Source organism: Ranitomeya imitator, chromosome 4 (assembly GCF_032444005.1).
Source record: "Ranitomeya imitator isolate aRanImi1 chromosome 4, aRanImi1.pri, whole genome shotgun sequence".
NCBI lineage: Eukaryota > Metazoa > Chordata > Amphibia > Anura > Dendrobatidae > Ranitomeya > Ranitomeya imitator.
In genome coordinates this window covers 394,670,725-394,690,006 of record NC_091285.1, presented here as the reverse complement: position 1 = coordinate 394,690,006, position 19,282 = coordinate 394,670,725, and the positions used below count along the sequence as shown (strand labels likewise).

Below are 19,282 nucleotides of genomic sequence, written 5' to 3'. Positions count from 1 at the left end.
GTTATAGTTAGGGGTGTGTTGGGGTTAGGCTTGGAGTTAGAATTGGGGGGGGTTCCACTGTTTAGGTACATCAAGGGGTCTCCAAATGGGACATAATTTCCAGCCAATTTTGCATTCAAAAAGTCAAATGGTGTTCCCTCCTTTCTGAGCCCTGCTATGCACCCAAACAGTGGCTTTCCCCCACTTATGGGGTATCGGCGTACTCAGGAGAAATTGCACAACAAATTTTGTCATCCATTTTCTCTGATACCCTTGTGAAAATAAAAAAAATTGGTTTCCAAGTAAATTGTTTGTGAAAAAAGTAAAATGTTCATTTTTTCCTTCCACATTGCTTTAGTTCTCGTGATGCACCTAAAAGATTAATAGACCTCTTGAATGTGGTTTTGCTCACCTTGAGGGGTGCAATTTTTAGAATGGTGTCACTTTTGGGTATTTTCTGTTATATTGACCCCCCAAAATCACTTCAAATGTGAGGTGCTCCCTAAAAAAATGGTTTTGTAAATTTTGTTGGAAAAATGAGATCGCTGGTCAACTTTTAACCGTAACATAACGTCCTAACAAAAAAAAATTATCTCCAAAATTGTTCTGATGTAAAGTAGACATGTGGGAAATGTTATTTATGAACTATTTTGTGTGACATGTCTCTCTGATTTAAGTTTTAAAATTGTACAATTTTTCTACATTTTTGCCAAATTTCCATTTTTTTCATAAATAAACGCAAGTCACATCGAATAAATTTTACCACTAACATGAAGTACAATATGTCACGAAACACAGTCTCAGAATCGGTGGGATCCATTGAAGTGTTCCAGAGCTATAACCTCATACAGTGACATTGGTCAGGATTGTAAAAATTGGCCTGGTCATTAAGTATCAAATTGCCTCTGTCACTAAGGGGTTAATCATTATGCGGTTCTATTTAGCATAATTTCTAGGGATTTACATTTGTTGTATGACTATTTTTTTCTGGTCTGTCTTGGAATTTCTGGACAGTTGGCACCCTTCCGCCATCATGCAGACAGCCTTGGTCTCCTGAAAATCCGACCCTCTGTTCAGCTGCAATGTGCATTTGATGGACGGGTAGAACCCGGAGGTCGGCCCACTCTGTGGTCGGCCCACTCTGTGGTCGGCCCACTCTGTGGTCGGCCCACTCTGTGGTCGGCCCACTCTGTGGTCGGCCCACTCTGTGGTCGGCCCACTCTGTGGTCGGCCCACTCTGTGGTCGGCCCACTCTGTGGTCGGCCCACTCTGTGGTCGGCCCACTCGGAGTCGTAGGACATGAAGCTTGGTGTAAACTATAGTTGACACTAAGGAAGAGAGCAGGAAGCGCTGTAACTGCTGGGGTTACACTGTTTAGGAATTTGTTTTGCTGCCAGCCAGAGATCTTTTCTGAGGAAGGAAGTATTGAATTAGCAAATATTTGTAATGTCTTTAATGTAAGAAGCTGAAAGACTTGGACGCCCCTTCATCTTCGAGATAAAAGTTATCAGCACTAAATGGGCCTCTATTAATGTTCATTTGAGTAGTTCCCACATGTCAAGTTAAAGACTCCAGTGTATTCAGGAATTTATTTTTGTCTGTTCAGTAAATTTGTAATATTTTTCCAAGCATGTATAATGTGAGTTTGATTTTGCAGAGGAAATTCTTATTACTTGGACCCCAAGTGGTTAATCTGAAACTGTTTGGTACTGCGGATACGTGCACTATAGGGGATAGGAATCTTCGCTCACCTTTGTATGGGTGATGTACATGTGTTATGGATTTCTACTGTCCTACCCCACTCTGCTTGGTACTTTGATATCAGACTGATCCTGCAGCACAATTATATGCTGTGCACATTATTCCATTTTTTTTATTTCTTATTTTTATTTTATTTTTTTTGTAGGTGGGGTAGAGCCTAACAAAAACTCAATGTTTATAAATCATGCTAAAAAAATGTGCCATCAGCGAGCCTTTACATCTGTAATGCTACCTTCCTCTGAACGTAATATGAAAAATGAAATAATTGTCCATGTTTTCCACTGATACAATAGTGGGAGCAGCCACTCGCATTTGCCTGCAGCAGCAATAGTAATGCTGCCTGGTATTCTGCTTGCTGTAAATGTACAGCCGGCACTGCTCCCAGTACTGAGACGTCACTCCTCACCTCCCCTTCTTGGTGTTAGCAGAAGGAAGGTGGAAGATCACATTTGGGATCACAGTGCAGAGACACTTTGTTGGCGACTAATAGTCATACTTGTGGACAGCATTTATTACTAGAATCACTGTTGGATAGAGGTATGCAGCGAGGCACACAGAGCTGACGGGCTCCCAGCAGCGTGTTCATTCAGGTGCTACCTCGCTCACATCTGGAGAAATAACACTGCTGTGGCACCTTGTCAGCTCCTGTACACTTAGCTGAGCTGTGCCACTATACACTGCTGTGGCACTTGTCAGCACCTGGGTGCCTCCCTGAGCTGCGCCACTATACACTGCTGTGGCACTTGTCAGCTCCTGGGTGCCTCCCTGAGCTGCGTCACTATACACTGCTGTGGCACTTGTCACATACCGGGTGCCTCGCTACTGCAACCCATGTCAGCTCCTGGGTGCCTCCCTGAGCTGTGCCACTATACACTGCTGTGGCACTTGTCCGCTCCTGGGTGCCTCCCTGAGCTGCGTCACTATACACTGCTGTGGCACTTGTCAGCTCCTGGGCGCCTCCCTGAGCTGCGTCACTATACACTGCTGTGGCACTTGTCCGCTCCTGGGTGCCTCCCTGAGCTGCGTCACTATACACTGCTGTGGCACTTGTCAGCTCCTGGGCGCCTCCCTGAGCTGCGTCACTATACACTGCTGTGGCACTTGTCAGCTCCTGGGTGCCTCCCTGAGCTGCGTCACTATACACTGCTGTGGCACTTGTCAGCTCCTGGGCGCCTCCCTGAGCTGCGTCACTATACACTGCTGTGGCACTTGTCAGCTCCTGGGTGCCTCCCTGAGCTGCGTCACTATACACTGCTGTGGCACTTGTCAGCTCCTGGGCGCCTCCCTGAGCTGCCCCACTAAACACTGCTGTGGCCCTTCTACAAACACTTCCTCATTGTACAAGACCTATAATATAGAAAGCTGTCACATTTGCTTCCAGTTATAGGTGTTTGGGGCAGCGGGTTAATTTAGCTCAATGCCTTGCGCTGGGCTACAAAAACCTTGTGCCAGTTTCTCCTTACACTTTTGAACTTCGCATGCCAGGGCCTACAAGACGAGTTCCGTGCCAGTCCTTACTCTCCTATGCTCTGTGCGTGCCAGATTTGCTTTCTGTAAGTGTCGTGCAGTGACACATTATACACCGGCAAATATTAATGGCAGCCCTCCCCCCCCATGACAGTAATATATATATATATATATATATATATATATATATATATATATATATATATATATATATATATATATATATATATATATATATATATATATATATACACAGTGGGGCAAAAAAGTATTTAGTCAGTCAGCAATAGTGCAAGTTCCACCACTTAAAAAGATGAGAGGCGTCTGTAATTTACATCATAGGTAGACATCAACTATGGGAGACAAACTGAGAAAAAAAAAATCCAGAAAATCACATTGTCTGTTTTTTAACATTTTATTTGCATATTATGGTGGAAAATAAGTATTTGGTCAGAAACAAAATTTCATCTCAATACTTTGTAATATATCCTTTGTTGGCAATGACAGAGGTCAAACGTTTTCTGTAAGTCTTCACAAGGTTGCCACACACTGTTGTTGGTATGTTGGCCCATTCCTCCATGCAGATCTCCTCTAGAGCAGTGATGTTTTTGGCTTTTCGCTTGGCAACACGGACTTTCAACTCCCTCCAAAGGTTTTCTATAGGGTTGAGATCTGGAGACTGGCTAGGCCACTCCAGGACCTTGAAATGCTTCTTACGAGCCACTCTTTCGTTGCCCTGGCAGTGTGCTTTGGATCATTGTCATGTTGAAAGACCCAGCCACGTTTCATCTTCAATGCCCTTGCTGATGGAAGGAGGTTTGCACTCAAAATCTCACGATACATGGCCCCATTCATTCTTTCATGTACCCGGATCAGTCATCCTGGCCCCTTTGCAGAGAAACAGCCCTAAAGCACGATGTTTCCACCACCATGCTTTACAGTAGGTATGGTGTTTGATGGATGCAACTCAGTATTCTTTTTCCTCCAAATACGACAAGTTGTGTTTCTACCAAACAGTTCCAGTTTGGTTTCATCAGACCATAGGACATTCTCCCAAAACTCCTCTGGATCATCCAAATGCTCTCTAGCAAACTTCAGACGGGCCCGGACATGTACTGGCTTAAGCAGTGGGACACGTCTGGCACTGCAGGATCTGAGTCCATGGTGGCGTAGTGTGTTACTTATGGTAGGCCTTGTTACATTGGTCCCTGCTCTCTGCAGTTTATTCACTAGGTCCCCCCGCGTGGTTCTGGGATTTTTGCTCACCGTTCTTGTGATCATTCTGACCCCACGGGGTGGGATTTTGCGTGGAGCCCCAGATCGAGGGAGATTATCAGTGGTCTTGTATGTCTTCCATTTTCTAATTATTGCTCCCACTGTTGATTTCTTCACTCCAAGCTGGTTGGCTATTGCAGATTCAGTCTTCCCAGCCTGGTGCAGGGCTACAATTTTGTTTCTGGTGTCCTTTGACGGCTCTTTGGTCTTCACCATAGTGGAGTTTGGAGTCAGACTGTTTGAGGGTGTGCACAGGTGTCTTTTTATACTGATAACAAGTTTAAACAGGTGCCATTACTACAGGTAATGAGTGAAGGAAACAGGAGACTCTTAAAGAAGAAGTTACAGGTCTGTGAGAGCCAGAAATCTTGATTGTTTCTGACCAAATACTTATTTTCCACCATAGTATGCAAATAAATTGTTAAAAAAACAGACAATGTGATTTTCTGGATTTTTTTTTCTCAGTTTGTCTCCCATAGTTGAGGTCTACCTATGATGTAAATTACAGACGCCTCTCATCTTTTTAAGTGGTGGAACTTGCTCTATTGCTGACTGACTAAATACTTTTTTGCCCCACTGTATATATATTGCAAAAGGTAGTTTAGTATTTTTATTTTTTTTAAAGATGTAATAAAAAATTGATTTTAATTAAAATTGTGACCCGTTCCCTTTAAGCATTGTGTTACAATCTAGAACTGTGCTAGTCTGTTATTTAGCTGACCGTTTTGTGTGTTTTCTCCCTTTCTCTTTTCACAGAGTTATCAGTAAAGTGGTATCTGCTCCAGATGCCAAAGCTGCTCCTCCACCATCCTTGCCTAAATCTCCTCTGCCCGCCCCATCTCCGGCTCCCGCACCAGTTCTTGTGGTCCCACCTCCTGTGCCGGCACCCCCTGCACCAGCGGCAGCATCACCAGCCCCGAATCCAACTCCGCCTGCTCCTGGGCCAAATGCTGGCAACTCTAAAACTCCGTATAGAAGTGTTGTCACCGAGACGGTCAGTACTTATGTGGTAAGTGCAATCCTTTTCCTTAGTATATTCAGAATATTTGAGGTGGTTTTTTCTTCATCTCTGTCCTCTTCTGGTTTTTTAAGTCGTTTCCAGTTGTTGAGCATTTTATGTTGCACCCCAATACTACTTCAGAGATGAGGTTCTTTGATGGTTGCAAAAATGGGTGCAGGATTGAGGCCATTACTTTTTACTAAAACGATTGAAGGTTCCGCTCATCAAGGCATCATGGGAAAGAAAGTCCAACAAACAGAGCTATTGACATGGAGCAAAAATTGTAATGTTGGTCCTAATTGGTCTTCCAGTATGTCTTTTGTGTTTACCCCTAAAAAGCTGCTGCTATATATAGTTTGTCACAAAAATGAGTACACCCCTTACATTTTAGTAAATATTTTATTATATATTTTCATGGGACAACACTGAAGAGCTGACACTTTGATACAATGCACCTTTAGGCTGTGTGCACACGTTGCTGATTTTTCGTGTTTTCTGCGATAAAAACGCTATAAAACCACAAAAAAAAACAGCATACAATATGCATCCCATCATTTAGAATGAATTCCTCATGTTTTGTACACATTATGCGTTTTTTTACGCATCGCGGTAAAAAACACAGCATGTTCATTAATTTTGCATTTTTTTTGCAGATTTCCCACTATAAAATGCATTGGGAAATGTCCGGAAAAAAACGCATCAAAAACGTGCAAAAAACGCATGCAGATTTCTTGCTGAAAATTTCAGTTTTTCTCAGGAATTTACTGCAAGAAATCCTGAACGTATGCACATAACCTTACCCTCAGTTTTCGCTAATCTTGGTCCAGGCCTTTCTTCTTATTGCGATGCCGTCTCCCTTCTTGCTTCGTCTGTATGACACGTACTTCTCTGCCTCTGACTAGTGCAGAGTAAAGTACTTCAGTGTGCATGCGCCGGGGCTCTTTCACCTTTCTCGGCGCCTGCGCACTGCAGTACTTTACTCTTCCCTGCTCAGGGCAGAGAAGTTCGTCTGCAGGAGCATGATGCCGGGGATCCTGTGTGGATGATGTAGGGTTGCGTCATCCACACAAAGCAAGGAGGACTGCTATCGTAAGACGATGGGAAGTGTCAGACCAAGAACATCAACTCCCCTTGAACTGGACCGCCCTGCAGGTGAGTATAATAAAAGGTCTTTTTCTAGCCTTGCAGGTCGGGTTGGGGGCAGAGATATAGTATTATAGAATGATGTATATCAGCCCTGAAAAGTGGTGGCCAAAACTCATATCCGCCAAACCTGGTGAAAGGTTCACTTTAACTCCATGTGCATAAAACGTAATAATCACCGAGGCTAGGTAAATGTGGGTATGAATGCCTTTGGGAATAATTGTTGTTTTCAGCACTTATTTGTGGTGACTTGCCCCTTAGTGTAGTCCAGCTTGTAGTATGAGCTGTCTCAGCCCTCATCTCCAGTTACAACAGTGGAAATGTTAATTCTAGGTGGCAGAGCACTGGATCTGGTCAATTATCCAGTGTGAATGGGACTTGTCTTCTGGTTTTGTTTCAATTGGATTTTCATTCCGAGTGACAGCGATGTCATAAAGTAAATGGAAAGTTACTGAGTAACAACATGTTCTACCCTTGATCTTATCAGCAAGTTGAACTGGAGACTTTAGGTAATAAGTAAGGATGCAATAAAACTGAAAGTCTTACCTCTTGTGCATATGTAATTGCTAGGACTGTGGGGTAACCTGTACATCTAGGCTGACCCTCTTGTCAGGTTACTGTAAAGTAAGTTCCCACCGGGTGGAATAATCCATAGAATATCCACATGGAAATTTGCAAGTGTAACACGTGAATCTTGCTGCAGATTTCATCCCATTACATTTAAAGGGGTGAAATCTACAGTTTAAAATCCAAAACTGATATTGTCATGCTGCAGATATAAAAACCTCACCACAAGTCTATTCCTACATATTAATTCCTGAACATGTAAGGATTTGTTCATATCTCATGTACGTGGATGGTACTGTAATCTGAGGCAGATGTTCTGTAGAAAGTCTACCCAAAACCTTTTAAAGAGTTATTCCCATATTTTATGATGCTTAAATTTGCAAGGTGCTTGTGAATACAAGCAAGTTTATAATTTTATTTGGGCTGTTCTCCAGAAATCTTATATTTGTATTTTTTATTGATTGTCTCGGCGACCATCCACCACTGCTGTCTACCAGCCGTGGCCAAACAGGCGAGTACTTATCTGTAGTGACCTTAGAAGCATTGTTTGAGACTAGCCATGATCTCTAGAGCCCACTGTCGGCTCCTGATCCCAGCCAGCTTCAGCTCCCTTGTACATCCAGCACTACAGAAGAAAAGCTGTCTCGTACAGTATCATCAGATTGTTGGAGCTACCAATCGGTTAGGAACATCCGCCCACCAGTCATTGAGAAACTGGGAGGCTGGGGAGCTGTGTGCTCCTGCAGACAGAAGAGAGAGCTTGATTCTCAGTTTTGCATATTTCTTGCTACAATAAAAAACTTAAGTATGTGGATCAGTTTTCATGCAAATGTAACATCTATTATACGTTCATGATTGAACACATTTTGGGCGATATTCTCACATGTCTGTTGGGATGTTTACATTCAGGGGGCATTGAAGTCTGAGGATTTACAGATGTATGCTGGACAAGCTGGCTAGACTAAGACTCAATGGAACTGGGCTTGTCCATGGGGAGGGCTGACAGTGATTGATACGAATTTGCGAAATATTAGCTGACACTTTGTAGGTAATGTTGACACAAATTGAATGAAGGCCTTTTCCGGAGACCCTGACATCTCCCCTGACACGGCTGTTTGACCAAATACTATGTTCTAAATCCTGATTTTCTTGTGCTATTGCTTTATTATTCCTCCTGCAATGACTGAACTTACAACTGGGTGTTACATTCTGTTGATGGAATGTATTCCTATTGTCTGACACAATCTATGTTGACAGTGTCAGTTTACAGGGACTTGCCTCCAAAAGGTACCGCCCAGGTGTCAATTCATAAATTTCCAAAAGAAACATGACAAATTTCTAAGAAATGTTCTTTTAAGTAAATCCAAAAAAGGCATGTCCACAGTGATGACAATAAAGGCCCCCATACACATTAGATAGTTGTCGTCCGTTCAATCCTTTGGCCGATTGTCTGGCCGACAGCCATTTCAGCTGACTCTCCCATACACCGGAACATTCGTTTGGCCAAACTTTCTTGTGTTCTCCTAAGAAAAGCTGCCGGCTGATGTATCAGTTGGCAACTATCTCTTCGGAAACATTTCGATCGGCAGTCCAACATCAGACATGCAAGTTCGCGTCTCCTCCGTCCTTCAGCTGGCCGGCAACCCCATACACATTAGATAATAATAATAATAATATTTGTCTGCACACATTGTCATCGCTGTCCCCGATGGGGCTCACAATCTAGAATCCCTAACAGTATGTCTTTGGAATGTGGGAGGAAACCGGAGAACCCAGAGGAAACCCACGCAAACACGGAGAGAACATACAAACTCCTTGCAGATGTTGTCCTTGGTGGGATTTGAACCCAGGACCCTAGCGCTACAAGGCTGCAGTGCTAATCACTGAGCCACCGAGATTATTGGTCATACCCGTCATTATCAACTGGTGCAGCTGACATTAATCTAATATATATGTGGGTCTTAAAGGTTGCTACCTGAGACTTTATAAAAAAAACTACTGAAAATGTACCTAAGCAATAACGGACAGGTAATTGCAGCCACCTGCTTGTTCTGTCCGGCGCTGTTCTTCCCCGGCAAAGAGCGGCCACAGACGTTCCTGCCAGGGACTTAGAAGCCTCTGCTGATGTCACATCTATAGAGCGGAGGCTTCTTTTCAGCTCCACTCTATCGACTGGGTGGGACTTGTAATGTCATTCTGATTGACAGCCGGCTCCCTGCTGCCTAATTGGGGGAGACAGCTGTCAATCAGAATGACATCTGAAGTCGTGTCAGCAGAGGCAGCTGAATCCCAGGCAGAAGCAGTCTGTGACCACCATATGACAGGGAAGAATGGCGCTGGGCATAACAGGCAAGAAAGCTTAAATTTCCTGCCTGTTAGTGCTTGGGCACATTTTTTGTTTTTCCATCAGTTCCCAAATATACCGTTTAACTCTTCATCGGGGATCCCAGCTGTCGCCCCTATCTCCCTCCAATTAATGAGAAAGCTAGTACCGATCGCCTATAATTTACTTTCTTTGGCTCAGTCTGGAATGGTAATATGACTGGATACTTGTACACCTGTTAATCTTTTTACAGATCCGCGATGAGTGGGGGAATCAGATATGGATCTGTCCGGGGTGTAATAAGCTCGATGATGGCAGTCCAATGATTGGATGTGATGGGTGCGATGACTGGTATCATTGGTAAGCTAATTATATTGTATGCTTTTTGCCATATGGGTTTTGCCATGGTAACACACATTTTGGGAAAAGCTACCCAAACCTTAGAGGGATATTCGATATAATATGAGGATAGATGTACTCGCTAGAAGCATGTATCTATTATTGAATCTCGTGATGTTTTTCATAGACTTGGTAGACGTCTTTCACTACTTGTGAATAATTGGTCCTTTTACTATTGTGTTTAACCATTTCACTGCCTGGGGTTTTTCAACATTTTTGTGCCTCTGGTAGCGAAGACAAGATTTAGAACTTTTGACGTGAACAAATAAAATCTAAATTACAAAATAATAATTTAATATTAACAAACCCCCTTACCTTTGTTTTCTGAAACTAGACCCATGGCAAATTGTCAAAATGCCACTTGGCACTTTGATGCAAAATACCATCAAGGTGCCTGCGTGTATAATGTGATGTATTTTTCCACAAGGAGAAATGGGAGTAAAATACCCCACAATTTACCTTATTTCTGCCAAGCTCGGCTATACCCTACATGTGATCGCACTCTGCTTATTGGACGGAATATTTGCTGGATTTGCTTTCCTTTGCCTTATTGCATTTACCGAACCCTCCCAGAAGTGAACCCCTTTTTGTAAACTACAGCCCTCGAGGAATCCATCTAGGGACGTAGTGAACATTTTAACCTTACAGGTGTTTCACAGATTTTTTTTTTTTTTTTAAAGAGGTCCACTAGTTTAGCATTGATAACCTCTCCTTCACATAAGTCATCAATGTCTGATCTGTTGGAGCCCGGCACCCGTCAATGAGCTGTTATTGGTGGCAGTGGCCGCTGACTGAAGGCATGCCGATACAGATAGCAGCTGATCGGCGGGGGTGCCAACAGGTCAGACATTGATGGCCCATACTAAGGAGAGGTCATCAATGCTAAAGTAGTGGACAACCTCTTTAACCATTGGCCTGTGAAAATTAAAAAAGGAAAAAAAGTTTAGTACATCATGTAGACTGGCTAAAAAAAATAATTTCTACAAGCAGTAATAAGAAAAAAATTGTTATACTTCATTACTCAGTTTTCCCTAAGTATGGGAATACCCTATATCTGGTCATAAACTGGGCACATGGCGAGGGTTAGCAGGAAGGAGCGCCATGTGGAGCACAAATTTTGCAGGATTTATTTTCAGTCACAATATTGCATTTGCTGAACCCCTGAGGTATTAGTACAGAATAACCCACTAACCCCCCACAAAAGTAACACCGTTTTGGAAACGCTACCCATCTATTCATTTATCAAGGACCATCATGATCATTTTTACCCCAAAAGTGTCTTCAAGAAATTTAATGTGCTGCAGATGGCAAAAAATTTAAATTGCTGATTTTTTTTTTTTCTGCTAATGAAGGTCTATTTTTTTAATCAATGGCTGTGTGGTTTATCAACTTTATTCTGTGGGTCACTGCAGTTACCAAGATTCCAAAATTCTATGGTTTTACTCATACTTTACTCTGCACAATACAAACACTTAGACAACACAAAAGTGCATTTTATCCATTTTAATTTGTCCTCAACAGGTGAAGGTTTAATAGGCAACATTTTTCCTTTTTTACCTAGCTGGGTAATTCAGCTTTTTATAACTAATTTGCTATGAAATGCATGCTTTAATGAAGTTTTCTTATTTTCCTGAACTAGTATACTGTGAATTGATAAATGCTCCTCGTGTGCAAATCTCCCAAGTAAAGAGCTTGCTCAGAGTCAAGATACCTGAAAATCTCTTGGTCAGACTCCCATTTATAAACACGATGCTTATTCTGCCCTTAAAATATACAGATACTGGTCAGGAAGCTAAGAGGCTTTGTTTATCTGCACTGTGCAAGCCGAAGTAATACTGATTGACAGCAAACTTAAACTTGCCGAGATTGACCAGAGATCAGCCGCCTCCTGTTTTAATTCTGCATTCGGTATAGCGCAATGTGCTGCTGTTCTGGGCTGACGAGGAGCAGCTAGAGGTCCTGTCACTTCACACAAATATTATTATTTTTATTATTATTATTTATTATTATAGCGCCATTTATTCCATGGCGCTTTACATGTGAGGAGGGGTATACATAATAAAAACAAGTACAACAATCTTAAACAATACAAGTCACAACTGGTACAGGAGGAGAGAGGACCCTGCCCGTGAAGGCTCACAATCTACAAGGGATGGGTGAGAATACAGTAGGTGAGGATAGAGCTGATCATGCAGCGGTTTGGTCGATCGGAGGATACTGCAGGTTGTAGGCTTGTCGGAAGAGGTGGGTCTTCAGGTTCTTTTTGAAGGTTTCGATGGTAGGTGAGAGTCTGATGTGTTGTGGTAGAGAGTTCCAGAGTATGGGGTGATGCGCGAGAGAAATCTTGTATGCCATTGTGGGAAGAGGAGATAAGAGGGGAGTAGAGAAGGAGATCTTGTGAGGATCGGAGGTTGCGTGTAGGTAAGTACCGGGAGACGAGGTCACAGATGTATGGAGGAGACAGGTTGTGGATGGCTTTGTACGTCATGGTTAGGGTTTTGTACTTGAGTCTCTGGGCAATGGGGTGCCAGTGAAGGGATTGACAGAGGGGAGAAGCTGGGGAATAGCGGGGGGACAGGTGGATTAGTCGGGCAGCAGAGTTTAGAATAGATTGGAGGGGTGCGAGAGTGTTAGAGGGGAGGCCACAGAGCAGGAGGTTGCAGTAGTCAAGGCGAGAGATGATGAGGGCATGGTCTAGGGTTTTTGCAGATTCTTGGTTGAGGAATGAACGGATTTGTGAAATATTTTTGAGTTGAAGTCGGCAGGAAGTGGAAAGGGCTTGGATATGTGGTTTGAAAGCGAGATCAGTGTCAAGGATTACCCCAAGACAGCGAGCTTGTGGGACTGGGGAGAGTGGGCAGCCATTTACGGTAATGGAAAGGTTTGTTGGGGGGGGTCACGTGAGATGGGGGAAAGATGATGAATTCTGTTTTGTCCGTGTTAAGTTTCAGAAATCTAGCGGAGAAGAAGGATGAAATAGTAGTATCGATTTTGTGCCACTATTCAACTGAATCTGGAGATTTTTCACGTTTCTTTTTCTTATGTCTTGAGATATGGCTTGTTTTCTTTTTTTTCTTTCTTTTTTTTTTTTTTTGTGCCCCAGTATGTAAACCCAGTTTTGTTAGTCGAGGGGAGATGTGATCCATAACTCTTTTTTTCTGTTGGCATCTTCTTGAGAATCACACCCTCTTAGTTATCATGACGAGATTTACATACATGAGGCAAACACTACCGGGCTAGTATGTGTGCCCTTCAGGGTCCTCGATATGCCCACCGTCACTGACCGTATAGAATAAAAAAAAAAAGAGGTCAGAGAGAACCTTAAATGGGTTTTCCCACCAAAAAAGTTCATGTTAATCAGTAGATCTAGGAATAATAATAATTTCCACATTTGGAGGTTATATAAATACAATGTTCCTGTGCTGAGATAATCTTATAAATGTGCTCCTGCTGTGTACTGTGTAATGGCCGTGTCTGACCGTGCAGGGTCATGGTCTGATCATACCACAGCTCCTGGACAGGGGGGGAAACTAGTATACTGACATTATAGCAGGGATCACAGCTGATTCTTTTTGTGATAGAAAGCATTTCCCTGCCTGTTTCTAAATAACGTTTTACCTCAAAGAAAGAATCATTTGTGATCCCCTGCTGTAATGTCTGTATACTTTTTTTTATCCCATCCCCCCATTGGTGTTGTGTGAGACATAACTCAAACAGCTTGAAAATGTCGGCTTCTGCAGACCCACAAGATAAAGGAGAAGAAACCATGGAGAAATGGGGTTCAGTGCGTTGCTGAGGAGACCAGGAAATGAAACCACGAGACTAAGAATATTTCTGTGCGATTTATCATCAACAAACCTCTTCACCAGGACAAACCCTAAGAAGGCGTTTGTTTGACTTTGAGGCGTGTTGATGAAAAACCGCACAGAAATATCCTTGAGCTCCTGGTTTCAGCTACTGGTGTTTTCCACAACAACTAATCCTCCAGTCATAATCTCCTGTTGATATCAAATACTGATTGTATTGAAATTACAGCACACAGCCTATTAAGTGGCACATCACTGGATTCAGGCTTTCTGCCTCTTCATTATGCTTCTCACAGTTAAAATGGCAAAACCTGCTCACAGATTCCCTTTGAAGCCATGAGGGGTCCAAATGTATTTGAGATCAGTCATAATGATCTCATCCCCCGGCCCATGATTGTACTGTCCACCTATGATCAACTTGTATACAACCAGTTAGCACTCATTGAACTGCCGCTGTTGGTTCTTCTGTGTGGGCCCTAAAAGTCAGCTGCTTGTTGAGGTTCTGCCATCTGAATGATGCATTGATAATCTTGTCTGGTGAACGTCCATTTATCCCTATAATATTGTGTAGTCTCACTCTTCTATCTTGTTCTTAGTTTTTCAATCTGTTTCTTTTTCAGGCCTTGTGTTGGATTAACGGCAGAGCCAGAAGTAGATCAGTGGTTTTGTACAAAGTGTGACAGCAAGAAGAAAGATAAAAAGCACAAGAAAAGGAAGCACAAAGCTCACTGAGACTTCCAGGGACCGTTTATTGGGGCTTAAATTGTTAGTGCATCTACTGGAGGAGCTTACTGCTTGGTCATGCTTCCTTTTGCACGGTGACGCAAGCAGTAGGTCTTGGCGCAAGATCTAGAACATCCACGTGAAGCTCCACCACAAGTCACGGAGAGACAGTAGACAGTGCGCTGCAATCTTTCTTCGGTTTCCGTGCCAGCGCTGTTTTTCCTGTATGATAGATGGACTTCATCTCCACAAGTTGAACTTGTAGCCCACTTGATAAATAATCTGTAAAATGTAGTGAATGATTTTTAAAAATGAAAAAAAAAAAAAGACTCTGATGGGACTGCACCCATTTCACTTTGAACATATTAGCTGTACTGGACGATAATTGTATAAAAATCTGTACTATTCCTGTACCAATACGTGTCAAGTTCATATTTTGTTATAAAAATATATAAATCTGCTTTTTCAACTTCATGGGTTTTTGTTTCCTTTTGTCCTAGTATAAATAAATGATCCCTGCTTTGTGAAAGATATATATTTTTAAAGAAAAATGTTTCTACGCTATCCACTTCTTTCCTGCCCATTATTTGTATTTGTAATATATTTTAGATTTTTTTTTTAAATAAACCATATGTCTATACATCAGTGTGCACGTGCTTGACATTTATTGGATTCATAGTCCCTTAGCGGTTTGCACTGACTTGGGTGCAGATTCCCAATTAGGACATGAGACTAGTATAGTTGTATAAAGCCCAGCTATGTGCTTTTGTGTCGGCTTATTTTACACTGCTGCTTATAGCAGCATTACTGATGTGTTATCTTTCATCTGTAAGTATGTTTTGTATATATTAAAGGTGTGTCTGAAACCTGCACTCTGCTGTCATTTCTATGTTTTATTGGAGTTTGTTGCAGAAATTGTTGGAAATGTCTTGCTTGCAGCACCCTGTTCACATGAAAGTAACACTCTCTTTATAATTTACTTTATCAGTAGTCAGGATATATTTAGTTGTTCCTGTTTATCTGAAAATGCGTGGTATTCTTCTACTCAGTTGGGTAATGTGAATTCATGGTGACCCCCTGAGAAATACATAGTATTATTTTCTCTGAAGAGAGGGGTCACCATCTCTATCACCAGAACTTACAGTTGCATAGACTTTACTACTGAAGTTCGGGAGGAATGTGGGGACAGAAACTGTTATCAGAGTTAATGATGATGACTACACAGCTCCTCTCACATATTTATAATGTTGAAGATCACTCTTCAGCTATCCATAGGTGTATATATATAATTTGTTAGTTTATTTAGAAGAATCTAAAGGGCAGGATAATCATAGTGTCCCCTCAGCAGGCAGAGCTGGTACTGATTTTGGCTGTATTGAAAAGAATCTGGCACTCGCTGATAGATATAGTAACATAGTTAGTAAGGCCGAAAAAAGACATTTGTCCATCCAGTTCAGCCTATATTCCATCATAATAAATCCCCAGATCTATATCCTTCTACAGAACCTAATTGTATGATACAATATTGTTCTGCTCCAGGAAGACATCCAGGCCTCTCTTGAACCCCTCGACTGAGTTCGCCATCATCACCTCCTCAGGCAAGCAATTCCAGATTCTCACTGCCCTAACAGTAAAGAATCCTCTTCTATGTTGAGGTGATAGAGATGATATTGAAACAGAAAATATCAGCCCTGGAGAAACTTCTGCTAGAATGTGCAGGGGAAGAATTCTTCCTCTGTGTCTCTCTGAAGTGTGGACCACAACCGTAAATGCAGTTTGATAAATGCATGTTTATAATGTTTATGGATATATTCACATTCTGCAGGTTTGTAGTGGAAATTTCCACATCTGGAAAACTGTTGCATATATCCAAATAGATTTCTGAAATAGATCCGCCATTTTTTTCCTTGGAAACTGTACGTTGTAGTAAGATCCACTCCTCTGACAACGGTATATGTATATCTCTGATTACATCTGTATTAATGTTTTCTGTTATTTTTGCTTTTCTGCTTCTATGATTAAACAGAGGTACCGGATACTTAAAAAGAACATATGTTAGAGTTCCGTATCTAACACAATGTAGGGCTTGTAATTGCCTTCCAACTGCTGTTGTGTCATAGGTATCGGTCAGTGGTGAAAGCCGAAAATAACTTTAGAATCCCCCATCTCTTGCTCCATTCCCTTTGTGGTGCTGTACAGAGCAGTCGCGTTGTACTTCCAATCATGGCTACTGTTAACTTAATTGACGTCCTGCCTTTCAGGTTCATGGCACAGACAAGCACTAGACTGCCCTCCCTTCACTTGGGTAGGGAATCTTGACCTAATGGCTTTCCTTTTAATAAGAATATCAGCAGCAGCACCCAACGATCTCCATTGATTGTAATGGGATCCATCTGGTTGGCCGTCATTTTCCCAAACTTAATAGGAGTGCATGCTGAGGTATTGGTTAGTGGTTTTGACTGAACGTGTCACGGGATCCTCAAGTGAATACCCCTTTAACTACCTGGAAATTGTGTTGGCTTCTTAAAACTTGACTTTGATGGCTGCTCATGTGATCATGTAAAGATGCCAGAAGATGGCATATCGATCAATAGATCAGTGACCAGTAATGGAAGTCTGCTAATTAAATTGTCCGCTATCTTCAAATGGGATCGCCTTTTTCTGTTCAGACTTTGTCTAGTGAAATTCAACATATTAGGAAGTTATTTGCTGGAATTATGTGCCACACTTTTCTTAGATGCACTGTATTAGTGTTTTTCACTGCTCAGACCACTCCTTTTGTTAAAAACTGTTGCTCCAATATAAAATAAAATATGCTCTATGCTCACATCCCATACCGGAGACATTTCTGCTTTGCCGCTGCCGAGGCTCATGTGACATTACGTCAAGTGAGCCATGCAGCCAATCAGCAGTCGCTTAAGGGCTGCTGCGCTCTCCCTTCATTTGGACTTCCGAGGTTTGTTCAATGGAAATGAGAGCACAGCAGCTCACATTATGATTGGCTACAGGGCTCACGTGGTATACCTAATTGGAGGTATTTGTGAATAATAATATTACACCTAAATATTGGTGTAGGATCTTGGAGATGGGAATACACTAGAGATGAGCGAGTATACTCGTTGCTCGGTTTTCCCGAGCATGCTCTGGTGGTTTCCGAGTATTTGTTAGTGCTCGGAGATTTAGTTTTCGTTGCCTCAGCTCTATGTTTTACAGCTGATAGCTTGAATACATGTGGGGGTTCCCTAGCAACCAGGCAACCCCCACATGTACTCAGGCTGGCTAGCAGCTGTAAATCATGCAGCTGCGTCAACAAAAACTAAATCTCCGAGCACTAACAAATACTCGGAGACCACCCGAGCGTGCTCGGGAAAACCCGAGCAACGAGTACACTCGCTCATCTCTAGAATACACATTTTAATGACTTTACTATAGATGAGAATAGAATATAATGAAGTAAGGCTACGGACATTTAACATGTCAGAAACATGTCCTGTTTTTTTTTATTCCCCCTTACATATATAATTTTTTTAATGGATAATCAATAAAATACCAATACATGTTTAATGGACTGGACCCTCGTTCTCTCTGAAGTTATCCTGCTCATCACCACTCATTGCGATCAGGCTGAAAGACTTAAAATTCGAATCACAAGTGGTAAGTTCACAAATACTTTTTGTTTTGTGTAAATGTGTATATAATTTTGTATATAAAATTAATAAACAATTAGTAACACTTCCCATGCATTAGAGATGAGGAAAGCATCAGAAAATTGTCACTAAAAATAGGAAGGAAAGGTTACAAATAAGGTGGGTTATGATGAGTTTTTTTTTTTTTTTCATTTTGTGTGCTTGCTATTTTGGCTTAAAGCTATCGATAAAATCTACGTGTTCTGAAAGTCACCTTGAGGTGAAAATCCTTTGAACTGTGATATTACAGTAACATACAAGACTTTTCACATATATGAAAAAGTTAAATGTTGGGACTTTTAAGAATATGCAATGCACAGAACAAGTGTTGTTTTTTTTTTTTTTTACAAATCTATGAGTAAATACCATTAAATTCTGAGTGTTCTGCTACTCTCAAATTTTGATCTTTTTCTGAGAGTCAGAATTGAGCATTCAATATGTGAGGCAACATTAAAAAAAAAAAATTCTTTTTGGTCTTCCTATGCAAATGATGCATGGGCATCTGCGTGTTGTACTCTTAGGAAGGTGGACTCCTGTTTTGACCTCTGTATAAAGATTTTGACTCCTTCCAACTACTCTTGATAAACGCTTGCTGCCCAAACCTCCACCACCTTTTTTTTTTTTTTTTAAGGTTGAGTGACTAGACTTGAAAATCCCTAATTTTGAGTTTTGACAACACACGATTTTGTTTGTGTACCCTTCAAAATGTTCCATATTTCAGCATAAACTTAACATAAAACTACAACTTCACACTGTTCTTTTAATGTGCTTTCAGGATTAAGTCAAACAATTGAGCAAAATTAGACAAATTAACTTTATTTTTTTAAATGAAGGTAAATTGTCCAATTACACATGTCTATCAGTGGCAAAAGTAAGTTAATATTCAGAATTGACAGTTGGTTTGAAGGTAAAGTTTAAAATCTGGTGTCTTTTCCCCTCACCCATGACAGCACCTGGGAAAGAGAGTAATCTGCTCTATCACTGTACTGGAAGCCAAGAGCAAAAAATCAAAATGCAACTCACGCTTCCTCCTCCTCCAGTTGTTTCCTGTTCTTAGGACAGAGGAGCCTTAGAGCAACTTCTAGCAGGAATGGCAATGAGTACATTGGCCCAGTTGGGCACTGAAATGTTATCAATAGCTTGAGAAAAGTTA

General features: G+C 41.6%; 1 protein-coding gene across 2 annotated transcripts in view; it reads left to right on the top strand.

Moving 5' to 3' along the window:
* TAF3 (TATA-box binding protein associated factor 3) overlaps positions 1-15,315 on the top strand; it is a 132,942-nt gene extending 117,627 nt beyond the window's left edge. For both annotated transcript variants that reach the window (XM_069765299.1, XM_069765300.1), the window contains exons 5-7: positions 5,239-5,491; positions 9,769-9,875; positions 14,341-15,315. In XM_069765299.1, coding sequence (XP_069621400.1) covers positions 5,239-5,491; positions 9,769-9,875; positions 14,341-14,452 — 472 coding nt within the window. In that variant the 3' untranslated portion in view covers positions 14,453-15,315. The remainder of the gene's footprint in view (positions 1-5,238; positions 5,492-9,768; positions 9,876-14,340) is intronic.
* Positions 15,316-19,282: the final 3,967 nt, after the last annotated feature.